Here is a 21,356-nt window from a genome sequence, read left to right on the forward strand (position 1 = left end):
CGCTGTCTTCGGGTGGAGCCCAGATTCCCAACTGGCTGCAATCCTTGAGGCATTTGGGTCTGAGATTTGTGGGCAGGTGGGCACGCTGGACCCCAGAAAGACAGAGAAACCCTGGAAAGATCGCTTCCCTTGAGCCAATAAGATCTGCCAGGGAGCAGAGGAGTGTCGTTAGGCTAGGCCGGTCCTGATTCTCCTTCTAGGTCCACTCGGGCGGCTTTAGGCGCCCTATAAAAATTTGAAGATACCTATACCTAGCCCAAACAGCGAGAGTCTCACTGTGCCCCCCACGCTAATCCTAAGCTCAGTTCTTTTTTTTTTTTTTTTTTAAAGATTTTATTTATTATATGTAAGTACACTGTAGCTGTCTTCAGACATTCCAGAAGAGGGCGCCAGATCTCGTTGCGGATGGTTGTGAGCCACCATATGGTTGCTGGGATTTGAACTCTGGACCTTCGGAAGAGCAGTCGGGTGCTCTTACCCACTGAGCCATCTCACCAGCCCCTAAGCTCAGTTCTTATGCCCACTGCCTTGTCCCATCGGATCTCCAAGAAACTCAAGTAGGTATACACACAGATGTCCAGGCAAGGCCCAGGCTGCAATTGAAGCCAAAGGAATTTTCGCCCTGGACACTGTAGATCGAACCATCCAGGTGTCTTCCGCAGACCAAAGAAGACCAGGTCCGCCCCTCAGTCCAGGATGGCCTAAGACCATTAGAAGGAGTAATTCACTGACCAGTAAGAAGAATGGGGGAAGGCATGGGATATTGATCAGTGATGGAGAAAAGGGGTGCCTGTTGTGACCTTGGACCCTCCCCAGACACGAAGCCGGCACAAGGAAAGATCCCACCACTGCCTGGAGGACTCAGAGGTAGGCATTGAATGCACACTAAGGCCGCTGAAGTCAACCTAAGCAGAGTTCTCCCCTTTACTTCCATTGCTATCCTGGAATATCCTGGAAACCTATTCTTCCTTTGCCAGTAGCTGGCCTTCCTTGAATCTCTACAAAAGTAACCTGAAGGAACCAGGCAGCAGGGCAGTGGTGGCGCACGCCTTTAATCCCAGCACTCGGGAGGCAGAGGAAGGCAGATTTCTGAGTTCGAGGCCAGCCTGGTCTACAGAGTGAGTTCCAGGGCTATACAGAGAAAAACCCTGTCTCGAAAAATCAAAAAAAAAAAAAAAAAAAAAAAAGAAGAAGAACAAGAAATCAGCAAGATGGCCTCAGAGGGTCTGCCCAAAGGAGAAGGAAGACAGACCCTTTTCTGAGTGCCCCTCAACACAAGCTACAACTGGTCTATGGGTCAAAAGCACTCAAATAAAGGGGTCCCCATAACCCAGATGCCCTTGATTCCCAGCTGACATGCCCAATTATAGAAGGAGTTAGAAGCCAGGCTTGGTAGGATCATGGTACTGGCGCTGATGGGACAGTTTTCTACTGTAGAAGAGATGGATGTGATGCCAGAACCTGTTCCTTTCCAGAAGTAGCCTTGTCCAGTAGCAGTGTGATCTCTGATGGGACCAGAGGCCACACCTCAAAGATCACTGAGGTCCTGTGACTAACTGTCATCCTTTTTCTTTTTTTTTTTTTTTTTTTTTTTTGGTTTTTCGAGACAGGGTTTCTCTGTATAGCCCTGGCTGTCCTGGAACTCACTTTGTAGACCAGGCTGGCCTCGAACTCAGAAATCCGCCTGCCTCTGCCTCCCGAGTGCTGGGATTAAAGGCGTGCGCCACCACGCCCGGCTACTGTCATCCTTTTTCAACCTCACTATTCTTGGACCAGTGAGAAGGTGTCTGCTGCCATGTCTGATAATATGAGTTTGAACCCCAGGACCCAAATAGTGCAGGCTGAAGGCTACTGGAGGAAGTTGCCACCTGACCCCCACATCCATGCCATTCATTTATCTATATGCACACACTGTTAATGAAAAAAATTAATTATTAATGTGATGACATGTGCCTTAATCCAATCCTAGGATGGACAGAGGTGAGTGGATCCCTGTGAGTTCTAAGCCTAGCCAAGGCTATCTAGTAAGACCTTGCCTCAAAACAAAAATAAATAAATGAATGAATAAATAAATAAATAAATACTGTCTTTTGAAAAAAAGGGGGGGGGTCAGTAAAGGTGTTTGTTTCCTGGTAGCCCATATCTTTTAAGGAGAAAATCAACTCCCAAACATTTTTTTTTCCTTCGTTTTTTTCAAGACAGGGTTTCTCTGTGTAGCTTTGGCTGTCCTGGAACTCACTCTGTAGACCAGGCTGGCCTTGAACCTTCATAATACTGTGATGGGCATGTTCAGAAAGACACACATAAATAATTAATAAATACTTAAAAGGTGGGGGGGGGGTTGAGGGTTAAAAAAGAGATGAGTCAGTGGTTAAGAACACTGGCTTCTCTTCCAGAGGATCCAGGTTCAATTCTCAGCACACATATGGCTGCTCACACCTGTCTGTAACTCCAAATCTAGGAAATTCAAAGCCTTCTTCTGTCTTCTAGGGGCACTGCACACATGAGGTACATAGACATACAGGCAGACAGAAATAGTCATATACGAAAATGATAAAATTTTAAAGGCGTTTTCTATACTTGGTTTATTTTTATTTCATGTGCACTGGTGTTTAGCTTACATGAGTGTCTGTGTGAGGGTGTTGGATGTAACTCCTTGGACAGGAGTTACAGTTGTGAGTTGCCCTGTGGGCACTGGGAATTGAACCTGGGTCCTCTGGAAGAGCAGCCAGTACTCTTAACTGCTGAGCCATCTCTCCAGTCCCAGTTTTTTTTTTTTGTTTTTTTTTTTTAAGAGAGCGTGAGGAGAGAGACTTTTGCCCTCTCTTAGCTGTTTTTTCCCAAAACTCTGAGTCTGCTGAAGTCACATAGCCAGTGCCTAGTTTTAACTATCCCCAGGGGAACAGTACCCGAAAACCAACACCTGATCCTATTGACCAAGTCTTGCCTCTTGGGACTCTTTCTGCCCAAATCTCTTCAGATTTGTATCCTTGGGGAACATGCCTGCCAATCTTTGCTTTTTCCTTTTACTTTATCTCAGCATTTGCTTCTCAAAGAATTGGGCTAACAGCATTTCCTTCTATGGCCAACCTCCCTCCCACCATTGTATCCACCCCCTCCTTACACACACACAGGTTCCTGTGTCATAGGACATCTGACCCTAGAAGGACATAAACATAGACCTTCCACTCAAGGGGACAGGTAATGGGAGCATCTGGGGGTTCCCAAGATCCAGACTTGTCCTCCTGAACAGAAGGAGAGCAGTAAGTCTAAGACTAAAAATCAGATGTATCTTTTATTATCACACGAAAACTTCCCAAGTAGGAGTAAATGATAGCTGTTTGATGTGACAACACAGGCCACTCAGCCAAATCTTCACTCCATCTTCAGCCAAAACAGAGGATAAATGGGGCCCCAATCCCAGACTCCAGCCTAGGGAGGGATGTCAAGGCCAAGAGTCATATGGTACCCAGTAACTGCTGGTGTAGCTCTTGGGAGGCATTCGGCAGAAAGGAATCAGAAGCAGAGAAAGGGCCCTGGGCTAGCCTCAAGTTGCCCAAAGCAGCAAGGCGGGTCCATGAGTCAGAACCTATACCAGCAGGGCTCTGAGCAATACACAGGAGAGCATATAACAGCAGGGCTCTGAGCAGTACACAGGCACAATGCAGCTCAGGAAGACCCCCCAAGACAATGGCTAATGTGTTTAACTGGTGGCTAGGGAGTCTTAACTGAATTTTTAAGTGTCTTCCTGACCCTAGCAGTCAGAGGCCATGAGGGACTTTGCATTTGGTGGATATTAACAAGGGATCTTTGTTGTGTTTAAGTTGGGGGTACAACCATCAGTGGGCACAGGTGATTGAAGGGCAACAATCATACTATACCAGAGTCCCTAGGAAACCCACAGTTGCTCACCAAGATGAGGGGTGGCGATTCTAGGAAGGGCAAAGTACAGGCAGCTGCTCTGCCAAGTTTAGGCCAAGTTTCTAGGTAAGTCGGACCAGCCGCTGAGAAGAGCCAGGAATACCGCAGGAGGGTCAGGGAGATGTCCTTTGATACAGAGCTGCTGGCCCAGCCAGAAGCTCAGGGTCCATTTATTTGCAGTACTCCTTCCTGAACTCTGGAAGCCAAGAAAATGGCTAATGTCTGCTCTCTGTCCCTTAGTCCCAGTGGGAAGTCAATGGAGATATTTGGCATGACTTCCCAAGGCCTTCTCAGGAAAATGGCAGGGAGTCCCTGGAATGGGTAGAGTCTCATATGGGATGAGGAGGTAAAAATGCTCACCTTTATCCAGATCCACATCCTTGGCAGGCAGAGGACTGTGGGCCATCTCAGCCCTCTCCTTCAGGATGTTGTTTTTGTAATCTGATTGGGGAAAAAAAAATAAATAAATAAGTGCCACTCCAAAACGTACTTCCCCTGGACCCTTGTGGCCCTCACCCCTACCTAGCTGGATGTCCTCAGTCCTATATGGAGCCTGATCCCTTGTGGCTACAGCAAACTCCACCATGTTCACATCCTTCCTAAAGGGAGATAGCAGTTTAGGAGATCAGGGCAGGACAGGTCTGGGAGGAGAGTTGGGCAGGCAAACTCACCCCTTTGACTTCCCAGCTCTTTTGTCCGACGTCTTGCATCCTGTGAAGAGAGTTATTGGGTTGGTCTCACTGTTCTCGGTTAATCTGGGCCCCTCTGTTCCAAGGGCCCAGCCTCACCTCCACTGTGACGATGCCGTGTAGCCAAGACTACAGTGATGAGCAGCAAGATGAAGAGCAGCAGCGTGGCCAACACATAGCCCAGTTGCTGGAAGAAATGTGTGTGGTCCTCTGGGACAATGACATTGATGATGCTGTGGCCTCGGGCTAGGGTGGGATCTAGATGTAAGTAGCAAGCATCAGAAAACCTCTGCAAGCCGGGTAATGGTGGTACACGCCTTTAATTTCATCACTCAGGAGGCAGAGGCAAGCAGATCTTGGTGAGTTTGAGCCCAGCCTGGTCTACAGAGCTGGTTCCAGGACAGCCTAGAAGAAACCCTGTCTCAAAAACAAAAGCCAAAAAAAAAAAAAAAAAAGGAGGAGAAGGACGGAGGAAGAGGAAGAGGTGGAGGAAAAGGAGAAGAAGGAAGGAAGGAAGGAAGGAAGGAAGGAAGGAAGGAAGCCAGCCTTCACAATACCTCTAGCAATCTAGGTCACAACAGGACCCCTTCTCAGGCCGGCAGGCTACACACACACCTGGGCTAGGAGCACTGTTGTGACCAGACCCATTGCCAGGAGAAGCACGAGCTGGTGGCTCAAAGGCAGGCTCCGTGACCTGTAGGTGGAAGACTCGGCGCTCGTGGAGGCCACAGTAGTGATGGTGCAGGTGGCAGGAATAGATGCCCTCATCAGCTCGCTCCAGCTCATCGATGCGTAGGGAGAAGTCACCGCGTGCAAAAGCGTTGGTGTTCACTGACACACGATCACGCAGGAAGGGTGGCCCATAGGCGCGGCGCTCGCCAGATGCATACAGGTCAAGCAAGCGGTCGGCGCGGTCGTGTGGCACCCCAGGTAGCTGTCGGTCCCAATGGACCACCTGCTGCGCCTCCTCTAAATGGTGGTCAGTCCACACGTGCGCACGGTTGACGCAGGTCATCAGTGCGGGCGCGCCATGGGCCACCACCAACACTTCCTTCTCACCGTCCCAGTATGCACGACTTAATAAGGCTGCGGATGCATTGAGAAAGGCAGTCAGATCAACTCACAGAGGTGAGGAGAGAGAAGACTGGGGGTAAGGAGGATAGGGATGGAAATAGCAAAGGAGAGGAAGGGGCACACTCACGATCGTCTGTAACCTCGAGGCGCACAGCCAGGCTCTCATCGAGGTGGCAGTAGTGATGGTGCAGGTTGCAGGTGTACACCCCTTCATCACCTCTCTCCACAGCTGCTTGGCAGAAGATAGCCTTAGATTGAGGGAACGGGTCCTCTCTATGGCCCCTCCCCTAAAATCGGCCAATCCCCTCTAGGGCCCCGCCCATCCAAGGCTCCAACCTTACTAAGGCCTCTCAGCTCCCTCCAGCTACCCACCACACCTACCCACTCCTCCACCCCACCCTCACCCCTGCTGCCAAGGTTTCAATTTCTGCCAAAGTTTCAGCCCACCACGGTTCTATAGTATACCGCGAATGAGCAGCGAGAAGTTGCCGTCGTGGAAAGCAGAAGACGACAGCAGGAGGCGGTCGCGATCGCGCGGCTCGTACACGCGCTGTTCACCCGCCGAATACATATCCACAAGTCGGCGCCGTTGGCTTCCCGGGCCACCGCTGAGGTCCCAGTGGACCACGCGCTGGCGATCATGCAGCCGGTCTTGGGTCCACACCATGCGGGGGCTCTGGCAGCGTAGCACAGCCTGGGTTCCGGCTGCCAAGCTCACCACAGATTCAGACACCAGAGAGTTGCTGGCTGCTGCGGTCCCTGAAGGCCCTTGTCGGGAAGGGGGAGTCAGTGGCAGAAGTCAAGAGAGGAGGCAGGATTAGGAGAGTGGACTCTGAAGGGGTCTGGTCCACAGCTGGATAGGGGATACTAACCTGAGGACAGGACTGCAGAGCCTGGAAGAAGAGGAGGAATAAAGCTGTAGGTATTTTTCACCTTTGCACCCCAGGACCACTTGGGGCCTCCTGCAGACATGGCAGTTTGTTGCCATGTTACCCACTTAACAAGTTCTGGGAGAGTGAGTGGGAAACCAGACATCTGGCAGCGAGAAGTAGGAAAGGATGTGACTCTTTGCAGGCTTGTTCTAAAGTGTGAACTGCCATGGCTACATTGCAGCAACAAGTCCACCAGAGCTGTTCTAGCATGACACTGAGACAAACAAAGTTGTATGTGCATCTGTGCTGAGCTTTTAGGAACTTTCAGACCTCAGGCATTCATAGCCCTGTCCTACCCTCCCCCATCCCCACCCCTCCACACACACACACCCTAGGTGCAGTATGTTCCCCTGCTAGCCTTCCTCAAGAGCAGAGACCCAGCAGATGACACAGGGAGTCAATCCTAATCTGACACCACTGGCCCAAGGTACCGCTGTGCAGAAGTGGCTGAGGGCCCAGGCTTTTAAGAAAAAAATGTGCCTGTTCCGCAGGCCAGAGTGGACAGGCCTGGGGGCTCTGAAAAAGGGGCTGGAAAGACTCTACTAGCCCCTTAGTTGTCAGCCCCAGTTCACTTCCCTCCCCACATCAAGGAGGAATGTATCCTGAGCAGTTGACCCTGGAGCCACACAGAATGTGGGTACAGAAGGCACCCTTGGCCACATCCTCCCCACTTAAGCCCTCTGGGATTTCTTTTTGAGTACCTGAAGGCTTCGTGAATTGCTCTAAGCGAATTGCTATTTTGAGCACCCAGCCAAGTCCTTTTCTCCACCCCTCCCAACCTAAACCCAGACAGTTCATCCACTCGTTGCCCCACACCCAGTCCCACTCTCACACTCACTCTGAAGAAGCACCAGTTTCCACAGCAGGACACAGGATAGCAGTTCCATGGCGCCTGCGGGGGACGTGCTTTGTCTTACTCAGCTCTAACTCTCCAGAAAAACAGCCGACCCCCTCTCCCTGCCAGCACCCGCTGACATCACGGAGCCCTGGGCCGGGTCTGGGCCCCGCCCACTGCGCTGCTCGACTGCTTGGCCTCCCCCATCTTGACTGGCCTATAATGCTGCAAACACCCTGTCCGGGCCCAGTTGGTGGGAGGGTCTGAGTAGAGGCTCGGCCAGTCACTGGTCAGTCTTGGGGAGGAGCAGTAGCTCAGTCCTGGGACAGAAGTCCTGGATGTGAAGATTTCTGAGGCCAAGTGGGTGCCAAGCATCTGGTAAACTTCCTGAGCTTCAACAGAACTGGTGTTTGAGCGTGAATGATCTGTATCCCCTGTGCTGACATTCTCCTATGTGATCAGCCAGTCCAGAGAACCTGGACTGCTTCCCTGTTATTCTCCCTGCCAGATCCGGTGTCTTCTGATTTCACTTTGACTGAGGGTGATTTTACTATGCCCTTCTCTGGGACCATAGTGGGCTCCCTGGGGACAACATGATGTCAATGTGGTCCAGTTATCTTTAGGAGTGGGAACAGCCAATCATCCAGTCAGGCATGTTGGCCCACACCATTAATTCAGCACTTGGGAGACAGAGGAGGGTGAATCGCTGAGTTTGAGGCAAACCTGATCTTCATAGTGAGTTTCAGACCAGCCGCAACTACACATGATGTTACCTTTCTCAAACAGAACAGACAACAGACAACCAGGGGAGTGAGCAATAGCAACTCTGGGCATGGAGGACAGAGTGTGAGTGTGGTCAGACTTTCCTTCACGACCTGATGGCTGGTGCTGTCCACCTTCTTAAGGCAAACCCTGGAGTCCTGAAGCTAGGACTGGATTACTGTGATCTGGGAAACCTCCACTTGGAGGAGAAGGGAGTGGAACTCTCTCAACAGAAAGCACAAATTTGAAGCCCTGGGAAAACAGAGTCATATAAACAAATGGGAAATAACAGAGTAGCACTGTGTACCAGCCTGCTCCTACTAGTTAAACAAACCTCAGAACAAGAAAGGAAAAGAATCCAAGAAAACCACAGAAGCCCTTAACTAGTCTAGGCCTCCTCTTTGGATATAATCAGTACAGGCCCTATCCCTGTGGGTTGGGGTGGGGTCCCCAAGTCCTCAGCCAAGCCAGAACCTCAGCCTAGCTGGCTCTTGGGGGGTGGGGAGGAGACAACAGGGAGGACCAGCTGTGAGGCTTTAGGAAGCCCCTCCGGACTTAAGGGAGCCATCTCCTCTCCAGGATCTGGGCCAGGCAGAGCATGAACTTGGCCCCCAGCTCTTCCCTGGGACTTTTATTCTGGGAAAAAAAACAAAACAAAACAACAACAACAACAAAAACAAGTTCTACCCAGCAGGCCATTCCCCAGTCCCTCTCTGGCTTTCCCTTATGTTTCTCTAAATGGTGTTGCCTGATTTGCTACAGTGTCTGCCTCTGCCCCACACTCCCATGGTTGTCCCAGGCTGTCATTTATCCTGTTTCTTATCATGGTGGGAAAGTATTCAGAAAGTGATAGATGGACACAGAGGTGGTTCAGGCTGGATCCTAAATATGAGAGGGAGATATTTCCACGAAGAGGCCTGAGGAAGAGGCACCTCTGCTACGGTCTTCTCTTTGCAGACTCCTTGATCTCAGGGCTCCACTTGAGGGTTGAGGGGCGCTCAGAAACTGTGAATCCCAGTAACCTACTTTCAGGTTACAGGCCAGATGCTAATATAACTGTGGGCGAAGCCCCAGACACACCTATGTGGATCCTTGCCCAACACCTTACCCTCATCCTATTCTCTGCTTCAGATCAGAGTCGTCACGATGGATAGCAGAAGTCTTCCCTCCTCCAACTACCCCTCCACCCCCCTTCACCACATCCTTAAGCAGGAAATAGCCACAGATGAAAACTGGAGCCAAGCAGGCAGCCTGGGCTGCTAACCAAGCCACCTGCCCCTCCCATAGTTAAGGGCATGAGCTACTCCGGCTCCTTCCCTATCTACGCTGTGGAACCCCTGGCTCCCTTTCCCTTGTCCCTTGCTTTCCAGACCCACCTAGAATCTTTGTCCCTTTAGGAAGAAAACAGATTAGGACAAAGCAAAACCACTGACCTCATGTCCAAGTCTCAGCCAATCCAGAGCCCTAGACCTAGTGCTTCGGGGTGTGGCCAGACAAGGGGTATCAGCCAACCCACTAGGCACAAGGACTAAGAATCTGATGTTGGCTCCTATTTCTGGTGTTTTGGACATTCCAGGCAGCCCGGCTCATTGGGGCAAAAAACCACAGGACCGGAGATTCAGTCAAGCCCAACTCCCCCACCACAGGCTTCTTAAAAGAAGGCCAAAGGAATATAATCAGATCAGACACAGGCACAAACTGAGTTGCTTATGTTACTCATCCATCCATAAAGATCCACATTGGTCTTTATTTTTCCAGCATTTACCAAACACCCACTGTATACTAAGCAATCAAGATTTAATGCTAAACTAGACAGATGTACCAGTCCCTACCCTATTGATAGACCAGCATACTTATCTTTTATAATCGATGTATGTATGTATGTATGTATGTATGTATGTATTGAGAAAGGGTCTTTCTACATAGCCTTGAGGGCTATGGAATTCACCATGTTTTCACAATGTAGACCAGACTGGACTCCAATTTACTGAGATCCACCTGCCTCTACTTACCAAGTACTAGGATTAAGGTCAGACATCACTACACCTGGCTTATGATCATTTAAAAAATATTTATGGTGTGTGTGTGTCACCTGCATGTATGTTTCTGTACTATGTGAAGTGCACTCAGAGGCCAGAAGAGGGCATCAGATTCTCTGGAACTAGAGCTACCTGTAGTTGTTAGCCACCTTTTGGTACTGGGAACCAAACCCGGGTCCTCTGGAAGAGCAACAAACACTAGACCACCTCTTATGATCATTTCTAAATAACAGAAGTGGGATGGGCATGGTGGCACATTCTTGTTACCCCAGCATTCAAGAGGCTGAGGCAGGAGAGCACCATTTGTAAGAAGAACCTGTCTTAAAATGAGGCAGGCGAATTTCTGAGTTCAAGGTCAACCTGGTCTACAGAGTGAGTTCCAGGACAGCCAGGACTACACAGAGAAACCCTGTCTCGAACAACCAAAATAAATAAAATAAAATAAAATAAATAAATAAAAATAAAAAATAAATGCCACAAGAATAGGTCTGGGCTGCCTGGCTAGAGATTGGTCTGATGGCACATAAAAATATTGAGATTGGGCTGGAGAGATGGCTCAGCGGTTAAGAGCACTGACTGCTATTGCAGAGGTCCTGAGTTCAATTCCCAGCAGAGAGATGAGCATAATTTAAAAAGTACTAGATATGATGGCACAAACCTTTAATAACAGTGCTTGGGAGGCAGATCTCTGTGAGTTCAGGCCAGCCTGGGCTAAAATACTGTATCCAAAAAAAAAAAAAAAAAAAAAAAAGCCAGGCGTGGTGGCATACACCTTTAATCCCAGCACTCGGGAGGCAGAGGCAGGCAGATTTTTGAGTTCGAGGCCAGCCTGGTCTACAAAGTGAGTTCCAGAACAGCCAGGGATATACGGAAAAACCCTGTCTCGAGAAAAAAAAAAAAAAAGACAGGGTCCCTTCTAAGCCTGCTTTGTTCTTGAACTCACTATATAGCCAAGGATAACCTTGAACTTTTGTTTATAGTCAGGCTTTCTCTGTGTGTCCCTAGCTGTGCTAGAACTCACTCTATAGACTAGGCTGACCTCAAATTCAAGAGATCAGCCTGCCTCTGCCTCCCACACCTGGCAATCATAAATTTCTAATCTATCCTTTGAATGCTGAGTCTTAGATTCAGGGTTTTGTGTATGCTTGGCAAACACCTACCAACTGAGTTTACAGCTTCAGCCTGTACTAGAGTTTACAGTGCTAGGAATCAGTACTGCTCCTCCAAACCCCAAGCTGCGTTTATGGGGACCCAACCCTCCCTAGGCTTCTTCATCTGGGATTCTGTAGTCCTACACTTAGGACTTCTCAGTTCTCCTAGTAAAAGCAAGTTGGAGAAAGAAAGCCTACGCAGCAACGTCAGTCCTAGACAGAAATATTTTCCCAACTCCAGTCCTAACCCTAGTCCATGTCCTTGCCAGGACTAATTCAAGGGGACCATCCTCCTCCTAGATTCTGCCCTATATAGGACACATTCTCCTTGCCAGCCACATACTTCCCCAACAGTAGGAAATAAGACCCACTGGAGGATCAGGCTTGCTTCATACAGCTGTACACACGTACAGTGCCCTGGCCAAAGTTCCTCAGCAGAGCTAAGAATTCGTGTATGTGGAGACCCTGAACATTTACTGGTTAAGAGATATACTAGGTAATTAAATATGCTGGCTGAGCAGGCATGTGGTGGGGGATAAGCTCTCAAAAGACCATACTGAGATAGTTATTAGCTTTTAGTCTTGGCATAAGAGTTGGTGTACCCAACATGGTTTGAAGATCACTCTTACCAATCCTGGCCTGGCAGGAATCTGAACTCTGACATTGCTAGGAGGATGAGCAGTTGGAAGCAGAACCAAATCACAAGCCTCCCTTCATAGCATTTTCCTAGATCAGGGAGAAAGCAAGGGGCTGTGTGTCCCACAAGGTAGAAGGCAGGACAGAGGTCCTATAGGAAAGAACGGATAGCTACTTGTGACCTGGGAGGAGGTGCAAAGATAAAAAAAATATAATCCTCAAATTGTCTGCTGAGATCTTGGTTGGGTAGGGGATTAAGAATCTCATCCTCAAGCCGGGCGGTGGTGGCACACGCCTTTAATCCCAGCACTTGGGAGGCAGAGGCAGGCGGATTTCTGAGTTCGAGGCCAGCCTGGTCTACAAAGTGAGTTCCAGGACAGCCAGGGCTACAGAGAAACCCTGTCTTGAAAAAACAAAAAAACAAAAAACAAACAAACAAACAAAAAAAGAATCTCATCCTCAGGACTGACTCTGTGGTAGTCACAAGTTCCTGTCCTGAAGGAATCCAGCAAAATCTGTTGTTTCAGATACCCACAACAACTAAAAAAGTCTCTAGAAGATTCAGGCCATGTTAAGAACCACTGCCCATGGGCAGACAGGATGGTGCTTGACTTTAATCCTAGCACTTGGGAGGCAGAGGCATGATGATCTGAGGTTGAAGCTAGCCTAGTCTACATAGTTCTAGGGCATCCAGGACTACATAAAGACCCTGTTTCATAAAACAAAACAGGACTGGAGAGATGGCTCAGTGGTTAAGAGCACTGACTGCCCTTCCAGAGGTACCGAGTTCAAATCCCAGCAACCACATGGTGGCTCACAACCATCTGTAATGAGATCTGATGCCCTCTTCTGGTGTGTCTAAGACAGCTACAGTGTACTTATGAATAATAAATAAATCTTAAATAAAATTAAAAAAAACCAAAACCAAAACCAAACCTGTCTATTATTCTGTATGAACTATGAGGTGAAGTAGCCCAGAGCCTTTTCTTTTCCAGCTGGCACACTGGGTGGAAGCCAGCATGGTAGCTGAAGCACCCGGGCCTGGGCCACTCAGGCCACTCTACCATCAGTATTCACATTGAAGCCCACCTCCCTGGAGCTGTTCACAGTGGTTCCAGAGCACTCTCTTCTAACATCTGGGTGCTTAGCTCCAGACAGGAGAATTAAAATCCCATTTTTCCTCTAAAAGGAAGTGTGGGGTGAGCCACAGGGCAGCTCCTGGGCAGGGCTGGAAGGAAATACCAGGAGCAGCTGTGGACAGCCAAAAGTGCCAGCAGAATGCAGGGAGCTACAGGGTTAGACTTGGCCAGAACTGGATCAGAGAATGCTCCACTTCAACAAGGCTCCATCTTTGAGGCCCTGGCCCTAGGACCCTTGTTCCACTCACCCCAGGAGACCCAGACTCAGGAAGAGTACCACAGCTGGGGAGCCCTGACAGGAGCTTTCAGCCAGCTGCTCTGGTCTTCTGCCAGGGACTATGGGATGCCAAGAGCCTGGTTGCTGCCCCCTTATGGTCACTAGTAAAAGCACAACTATCTTAGAGGTTTTTAGCTTTTGAGCTCTATCCAATCAGCTTCAATTTTTCAGCAGAGAGCATAAGGCCCTTATCAGACCCTGCCTTTAGAAACCTGCTCACTGATTCACATTCATTGGTCAGGGGCACAGTTGGATCCCAAGGGACATCTGGTTATCAATATCATCTACACCAGCCAGTCTAGATTTGTTAATTCAGGTGATCGTATCGGAGAGCAGGGTTCATGAGGGCCCCCGTGGCCTAACAGATGCACTGTTCAGTTTCCCAAGCTTATTCCTAGCTCCCTCATAACTTGGTATACAAGGCCAGGGTCCTTCCAGGTCCTCAACTATTCATAGCATACACTCCTCTTGATGCAGGGATACTGGAATCATGAAGGTCTCTTCCCCAAGCTAGACTCTAAAACAGCATCTTCCGTAGTAAGATGTCAACACTGAACCTAGCAAAATATACCATCCAGGTAACCTTCCTGATTAATGCTCCCACCCACACTGGGGACTCCAGAACACAGCTGGCTGAGGAGCCAAGCAGAAGCTGGGACATCTGGGAGCGCTGGCGACCCACGCCAATACACTGTCCCTGTCCCTGTGGCAAGACGAAACCATCCCAGCCAACAGGGCAACTTAAATGGCTCATCAACTATAGAGGACCACGTGCCATCTCTTGAGACATTTGAGCTTCCCTTTTCTTTTTTTTTTTTTAAGATTTATTTATTTATTTATTATATGTAAGTACACTGTAGCTGTCCTCAGACACTCCAGAAGAGGGCGCCAGATCTCGTTGCGGATGGTTGTGAGCCACCATGTGGTTGCTGGGATTTGAACTCTGGACCTCTGGAAGAGCAGTCGGGTGCTCTTACCCACTGAGCCATCTCACCAGCCCGAGCTTCCCTTTTCTGCTTCCCTCCTTGAGTCCTCACAGATCATCTCTTACCCCATAATCTAATCAGCACTCCCCTTAACCTAGGTACCCCTCAGCTCCAGGACACCCAGGCCACTCTACCACCAGTATTCAAATTGAAGTCCACCTCCCTGGAGCTGTTCACAGTGGCCCCAGAGCACACATCTCTAAATGAGGTAGATTAGTCAGGTTGGAGGTCAAGGACCATTAGGCACACTTGGGCCCTGGGTTCCTATGACAGAGTCTGTTTTTACCCGAAGAGATCTCACACCAAGCCAAAGAAACTCTAGGCTGGCCTAGAATAATTGAGTCCTTCCAATGTTTATTATAATGGGTCAGAAGCAGCAAGAGAGCCAGAGGGACAGGAACCCAGACTTATTTGTTCTTCAGGTAGATCTTTGGGGTCTGCCAGTTCTCAGGGGCTTCCTTCAGGCCTGCCTTAAGCCAGATGCGCTTCAAGTCTTTCTCAAATTTGATCTGCAAGGGCAGAGGAGACCACCAACTTATAATGAGCAAAGCCACTCTTAACCACTGTCAGTCTAGGTCCAAGGGAGTGCCCATATTCACCTGCTTCTTCTTCAAACGTCCTTCCCGGACTTTCCGTCGTAGAAACCGTGTCCTTTTGACCAGTTTACGGTACTTGTGGTGGTTCATCTTTCGCCTTCGGATCTTCAGCACATTTTTGCACTGCACTGGAGTGGCATCCCAGACTTCCCTGACTCCCTGCTGGGCTTCCTCCTCCCCCTGCCTAGGTGGACATTCGTAGAATTGGGAGGGAGCCGGAGTCACTGGGACCTCAACATTCAGTTTGGGCAATAAGTATTGAACAGTCAGCCAGCTTTCTAGAGGACTGATGGCCATCTTCCTGGGGACCAGGAACTCCTCAAGCTCTAACTGGGCCCTCTTACCAGGGAGGGAGGCAGCCCGACTTGGGCTTGCAGGCTGCAAACTGTAAAGGGGTCGAAAAGCATAGCTGCCAATCACCCCGGAGCCAGGGCAGGAACGACTGAAACCTGGGGAAACAACACAGTTGCTACTAGTGAGATCACACCAGATCAGAACACCACTACTACCCAGGCTATGGCAACACGTACACCCAAATGGTAAGACCTGCACCTTATCCTTCGGTCTGGAGTTGTGATGTACTCCTACATACTACATGGAAGTTCGCAGGAAAAGGTTTGTGCCCAGGCTCTTACTTCCAGTAGCGACATGAGACTACTGAAGGCGAGCTGGGTCGCTATGATTCCCACCCCCAACTTAGGTGTGGATTCCGCGTCCAAGGGCGTCTTACCTGCCCAGGGAACAACAGTCCTGACCAGCTGTGAAGTCAGGCGCGCCAGGAACATGGTGAGCTGTTGGTCCGGCGGCAGTGCTCAAAGCTAGAATACAGGTACCAGTTGAGGTCACGCAGCGGCGACGGGCAGTGCTCTCAGCCGTCGCCGACTGGCCAGGCCGCATGCCTCACATATCCCATCACCCTGGGTCCCCCTGACCAGCAATAAGGAGACATCTTCAAAAGTCGCTCTTAACTCAAATCCTGTCCCTACTTATCTCCACCAGCGTGGTCCCTGTAAGCCGTCCACCCACTGTTTCTGCTCAGGCACCAAAACCCACAGCGCAGGACAATATTGATGCTCGCACGCACCAAACAGACGCAGGACAAGCGAGCTCCGCTGCCTCTCATCATTTAAGCTCCCCAACAGGCCTACCGAATTCCGGAAGTTAGGACTGATCATGTCTCCTCTGACCTAGACCACTTCCGGTCCCTGATCCTACGCAGCGCCCTCTGGTGCCCCCTGAAGGCGATCGTTTCCGGTTATAGGGAACGCTCCCCCAGCCGCTGTTGTCCAGCAGCACCAAAATTCCGGGTAAAAATTACCCAAACCCTACATCCACCCACAATCCCGGATAGTGCTCTCTGCGTACACGTGGACTTTAACAGTATTTTTTCATCTCTCCCAAGCCAGTTAGCCTCCGGGTACCGCCATGGACCGTAGGACTGCGGAAGAGACATGTGGCGCTCCTGTTAGGGCAGCAGGTCCTTTAATAGTCCCGTGGGATAGGCTGGTTGCAGAATAGGGCTCTCTGCTTCTTGAGGCCTCAGGAACCCCGCCCTGTTCCTGCTCCGCGGTCCCACCCTTTTCACTGACAACCACTTCTCGCCGCTAATCTCAAGTGAAAAAAGTTCTAAATTCTTTAGTGTGCCTTGAGGAAAAATTTAAATATCCTCACACACACGTTAATTTTTATCCAAAAACTTAAAAGCAGCTTCTTCAGAATATGGCTGCTGCTTCCCTTGGCAAGAGCCTAGCAATCCACTGCACCTCAGTGTGGACCAGAAAGTCCTGCTGGCTCCGATGGACAGGGGTGCAAGACTAGGGTTCTCCTTCATTTGAGAAACTACGAATGCCTTGCATGAGGGATTTCTGTGGATTCTTAACACAAAGTGGCCAAATATCTCATTCCCAGGCATTAACCTAGCTAAAGTTACATAAGCCAGTAAGAGGGCAGAAATTGCAGGCTGTAGTCCCAGCCGTGTAACTGAGGTCACAAAGTGATGTTGCGTGCACCCGACCTTCGAGAGGGGATGCTGGAGATATTTGTCTTTTCTAATGATGTTTCGAGAGGGGAGGCACAATGTGCACGTGCATATGCCACAGCACACATGGAGTCATTTCTCTTCTTCCACATTTAAGGAAGTGAATTCCAGGAATCTCATTCAAGTTGTTGGGTTTATGTGGCAAGCACTTAGCCATTGCACTAGCCCAAACAGGAAGGTTTATGTACATTAGTCTCTGTCTTTAGTTCAGACTCTCACCCTGGGTTTAGCCACAAAAGGCAAATGGTGTTCTCTAGATTCCAGCCTTCACCTTGGTGCTCCCAGTCCTCAACATGGCTAGCTTTTATTTGATGTTTTTCTCCTTGGATTACCTAACTAAAGGTTCAAGGAGATGAATAAAAGTAAATAAATCCATCAGAGAAATGATCATGTTCACAACAACCCATATCAGGACAGGGCTTTGTAGAGTCAGGGACAATAAGAGAAAGGGCAACGGAAACAGTTTTGGAAACAGATCAACCAAAGCTTCCTCCTTACACAAGAGCTAGCAAGTTTCTAATCTTTCAGGAGGTGAGTAAAGCCAACCTTGTTAAGATCCCTATACTTTCCTGGGTGGTGGTGGCCCACACCTTTAATCCCAGCACTTGGGAGACAGAGGCAGATGGATCTCTTTTGAGTTGGAAGGACCACCTGGTCTACAGATTGAATTCTAGGACAGCCAGGGCTACACAGAGAAATACTGTCTCAAAAATCCAAAAGACCCCTATCTCAACAGGCTCCAGGCCAAAACAGAAGGTGCCCAACCAGGGCAGGGTAGCTGCTTGGCCATGGTGGCATTGTCCATTTCATTTTTAATTTTTTATTGTTTTTAAAATTAATAGGTCTATTCATCGTAATGTATGTACATCAAGTTCATGGCTGGTGTCAATGAACTTGGCGTACATACATACAATGAATATGGCCTGAAAAGGGCATTGGATCCTCTGGAGTTGTGAGCCATACAGTGTGGCTGTGAGCCTTACAGCATGGGTGCTAGGAACTAAACTTAGATCCTCTGGAAGAGAGAGCAAGCCTTCTCTCCAGTCATTATTTTACATTATAAGGTTGTTTTTTTTTTTTTTTTTTCCACCATACCTAGCTTATGCAGTACTGGGGATCAAGCCCAGGGCTTTGTACTAGTTAAGCAAGCTTGCACCTATAGCTGAATTTTTGTTTGTTTGTTTTTCAGGGCAGGGTTTCTCTGTATAGTCCTGGCTGTCCTGAAACTCACTTTGTAGACCAGGCTGTCCTCGAACTCAGAAATCTGCCTGCCTCTGCCTCCCAAGTGCTGGAATTAAAAGCGTGTGCCACTACTGCCCCGCTATAGTTGAAAATTTAATAAAGCCATTGTACCTGACATAAAATGGCATACCTATACTTTGAAGTACTCTTTTATAATTAATCAGTGATTGTTACCCGAGATTTATGGAGTTGCTTTTCCCATAGAAGATTCAAAACCTTTGCATGACTTCAGTAGCAAGACATTTCTGGCAAATCTTGGCTGATAATTGTTTAATGTGCTCCTTCAGACAACTCCCAGATCAGATCAAAGGATCTAGTATTGACTTGTTAAAGATACCTTTTGTGTAACAATCAATAAAAACACTTCTGCAGAGGCTGTTCCAGGGTTCAGTCCACAGAGGCTGACCGCCTTGCTCCTTCAAGGCTTCATTACATACTTTTCTTTTCTCTCTTTAATCATCCCATGTTAAACAATTTACCAGTATCTGGTGCCCAGTGTGTGGGGTTTGAAGAAATGAGGGGACCAGAATACTCCAGGACTAGAGGTAAAGGGCACTTACAGGTAAGCAAGACTCCAGGATTTGGTAGAAACATGGGGGGAACTTCCCGTCTCAGGAGTGGCGCCATGTCCAGTGGCTAAAATGCTTGTTAAAAGGAAATGGAGAGGGCCGGAGAGATGGCACAGTAGTTAAGAGCACCAACTGCTCTTCTGAAGGTTCTGAGTTCAAATCCCAGCAACCACACTCTTTGCTTTGGAGCAGAGTGAAGAGTCAGAGAAGGTTCTATTAGATGTGGAACAGGGAAATAAGGATATTCTGGTCAGGAATTGTCAGTCAGCAGAGAAGAATGTTGTCTAGAGGAAGATAAAAATGTTTCAGGGCTGGAGAGATGGCTCAGCTGTTAAGATCAGTGTCTGCTCTTCCAGGAGTTCTGAGTTCAATTGTACACTGGTAGCTCTACTGGACTCTGATGCCCTCCCTAACCCTGGCATGCAGGTGTACATGCAGATGGAACTCTCATATTACATCAAAACAAAACAAAGTCTAGGAGGAAGACACATGAAGATGGTCCAAAAGCTAGAGATGAATCTCCTCCTTTGTTACACAAACACAGACTTAGAAAAGGGAAAAATTGGGGCTGGAGAGATGGCTCAGTGGTTAAGAGTACTGACTGCTCTTCCAGAGGTTCAATTCCCAGCAACCACATGGTGGCTCACAACCATATGTAATGGGATCCGATGCCCTCTTCTGGTGTGTCTGAAGACAGCTACAGTGTACTCATATAAATAAAATAAATCTTTAAAAAAAAAAAAAGGGAAAAATTGAAACTGCACAATTGCAAAAATTACAGATGCAGGTAGAAAGGCTCCAGAGACTAGAATTAAAGAAGGAAAGTGGATCTTCCTGGTAGAATTTTTAAATCAGGGACCTATAGAGGCTCCTTATGAACTGAGGAATAGTTTCAAGGTTATGTTCAGGTTAGTTGGAAACGTACAGAAATAACAGATCTGAGGTGATTTAAGAAAGCATCAGTGGCATATGGAAGGCATTCATCCTATGTAAGAGATTTGTAACAAAGATTGGAAGGAAGGAAGGGAGGGAGGGAGGGAGGGAGGGAGGGAGGGAGGGAGGGAGGGAGGGAGGGCAGGGCAGCTGGACCTCAAGGCTCTCTGTGAGCTGCCTGTCAAGCCCTTTCTGCCCAGAGCCCACCATTGCAGAGCATAAAGTTCCAAGTTATGACAGGAGAGTCTCCACTGCTGCAGCATGACTTACTAACACAGCTAGACGAAAATTTAAAATTTTCTTGTTTGATTTTTGTTTAATTTTTTAAAAAATTTTTCTCTCATAGAAGGAATAACTAAAAACTCACTATCAATGATCCCTTCAAAGGAAAACAAACAATATAGAAAGAATCAAAACCAGGGCATAGTATTAATCCTACACTTAAAATTTCCACAGGTATTACATGATGGTTGTCTAATTAAAACTTAATTGAATGTTTAATTTTCATAGTAAATAAACTGAAAGCAAACTTTGTAATTTTTAACTATATAAACTTACCTGTTTATACACTGAGGATTTGTCTCAGGTCTTTGGGTTGTTTTCTGGAAACTCTTGGTTAAATTCTATAAAAATGTAACACCTGGGATAGAACAGTCTAGCACCTTATTAAATAACATGACTGTTAAGATGATAGCTCATAGAAATAATCTTTTACTGATAAAAAGCCTACAATGGGGCTGGAGAGATGGCTCAGAGGTTAAGAGCACTGACTGTTCTTCCAAAGGTCCTGAGTTCAATTCCCAGCAACCACATGGTGGCTCACAACCATCTGTAATGGGGAGCCGATGCCCTCTTCTGGTGTGTCTGAAGACGGCCACTCACATACATGGAAAAAAAAAAAACCTACACTGATCTTTTACAAAGATTTCTTCAAAGCCTAGGTGCACCATCACTTAGGGTTAGAGTTAGAGAATTTATGCCAGGTTACAATGGCTCTATTAAATTTCCCACTACACTCAACTAAGCTACATTCCTCAACCACACTTTTTATGTATTTGAGACAGGGTCTATGTACTAGGCTGGAACTCACTATAGAGACCAGGTCGGCCTTGAAGTGCCTTAGTCTCTTGAGTACTGGGATTACAGGCTTGTCTCCCTCACAGTTAGCAATTCATTTTTTTTTTAAAGTATGTGAGCATGCCACTTGAATTCAGATTTTTTTTTTTAAAGATTTATTATATGTAAATACATTGTAGCTGTCCTCAGACACTCCAGAAGAGGGCATCAGATTTTGTTAACAGATGGTTGTGAGCCACCATGTGGTTGCTGGGATTTGAACTCGGGACCTTCGGAAGAGCAGTCGGCGCTCTTAACCACTGAGCCATCTCGCCAGCCCGCAATTCTTTTTTAAAAATTTTATAGTTAAGGGAAATGCTGTTTAATATTTTCTATGTTCTCAAAGTTATTAGAGTACTGTACACAATGAAGAAAAAGCTATAGACTTCCCCCTGCATCAAATAAAAGTGACCAGTGAACA

The 21,356-nt window shown here is 48.0% G+C and overlaps 2 protein-coding genes across 4 annotated transcripts; both read right to left on the minus strand.

Moving 5' to 3' along the window:
• Positions 1-3,270: 3,270 nt before the first annotated feature.
• Positions 3,271-7,673, minus strand: Mxra8 (matrix remodeling associated 8). 2 transcript variants are annotated; one of them, XM_021160632.3, is made up of 10 exons: positions 7,455-7,673; positions 6,557-6,577; positions 6,150-6,452; positions 5,812-5,913; positions 5,226-5,696; positions 4,710-4,868; positions 4,593-4,632; positions 4,444-4,520; positions 4,282-4,362; positions 3,271-4,117 (listed from the first exon to the last, which is right to left on the minus strand). In XM_021160632.3, the coding sequence occupies exons 1-10, from the start codon at positions 7,501-7,503 to the stop codon at positions 4,092-4,094; spliced, it is 1,329 nt and encodes a 442-aa protein (XP_021016291.1). In that variant the 5' UTR covers positions 7,504-7,673; the 3' UTR covers positions 3,271-4,091. The 2 variants fall into 2 exon arrangements, with proteins under 2 accessions (XP_021016291.1, XP_029331669.1); XM_029475809.2 differs by having other exon boundaries at positions 6,150-6,443; positions 7,455-7,656.
• Positions 7,674-14,778: 7,105 nt separating this feature from the next.
• Aurkaip1 (aurora kinase A interacting protein 1) lies at positions 14,779-16,249 on the minus strand. Of its 2 annotated transcripts, none has more exons than XM_021160721.2 (4): positions 16,186-16,249; positions 15,768-15,855; positions 15,041-15,486; positions 14,779-14,950 (listed from the first exon to the last, which is right to left on the minus strand). In XM_021160721.2, exons 2-4 carry the CDS (start codon positions 15,820-15,822, stop codon positions 14,849-14,851), a joined length of 603 nt encoding a protein of 200 aa, XP_021016380.1. In that variant the 5' UTR covers positions 15,823-15,855; positions 16,186-16,249; the 3' UTR covers positions 14,779-14,848. The 2 variants fall into 2 exon arrangements, with proteins under 2 accessions (XP_021016380.1, XP_021016379.1); XM_021160720.3 differs by having other exon boundaries at positions 16,122-16,230.
• Between the last annotated feature and the right edge of the window lie 5,107 nt (positions 16,250-21,356).

The sequence above is a fragment of the Mus caroli genome, unplaced genomic scaffold (genome assembly GCF_978045245.1).
Source record: "Mus caroli unplaced genomic scaffold, Mus_caroli_1 scaffold_6, whole genome shotgun sequence".
In the NCBI taxonomy this organism is placed as follows: Eukaryota; Metazoa; Chordata; class Mammalia; order Rodentia; family Muridae; genus Mus; species Mus caroli.

Coding starts and splice junctions, on each gene's coding strand:
- Aurkaip1 (XM_021160721.2), bottom strand. CDS start 15,822: ATGTTCCTGGCGCGCCTGACTTCACAGCTGGTCAGGACTGTTGTTCCC. Junction 15,487..15,767: donor GACTGTTGTTCCCTGGGCAG/GTAAGACGCCCT, acceptor TTGTTTCCCCAG/GTTTCAGTCGTTCCTGCCCT. Junction 14,951..15,040: donor GACGTTTGAAGAAGAAGCAG/GTGAATATGGGC, acceptor CTGCCCTTGCAG/ATCAAATTTGAGAAAGACTT.
- Mxra8 (XM_021160632.3), bottom strand. CDS start 7,503: ATGGAACTGCTATCCTGTGTCCTGCTGTGGAAACTGGTGCTTCTTCAG. Junction 5,697..5,811: donor CCTCGAGGTTACAGACGATC/GTGAGTGTGCCC, acceptor ATGCATCCGCAG/CCTTATTAAGTCGTGCATAC. Junction 4,869..5,225: donor CAACAGTGCTCCTAGCCCAG/GTGTGTGTGTAG, acceptor ACTTACATCTAG/ATCCCACCCTAGCCCGAGGC.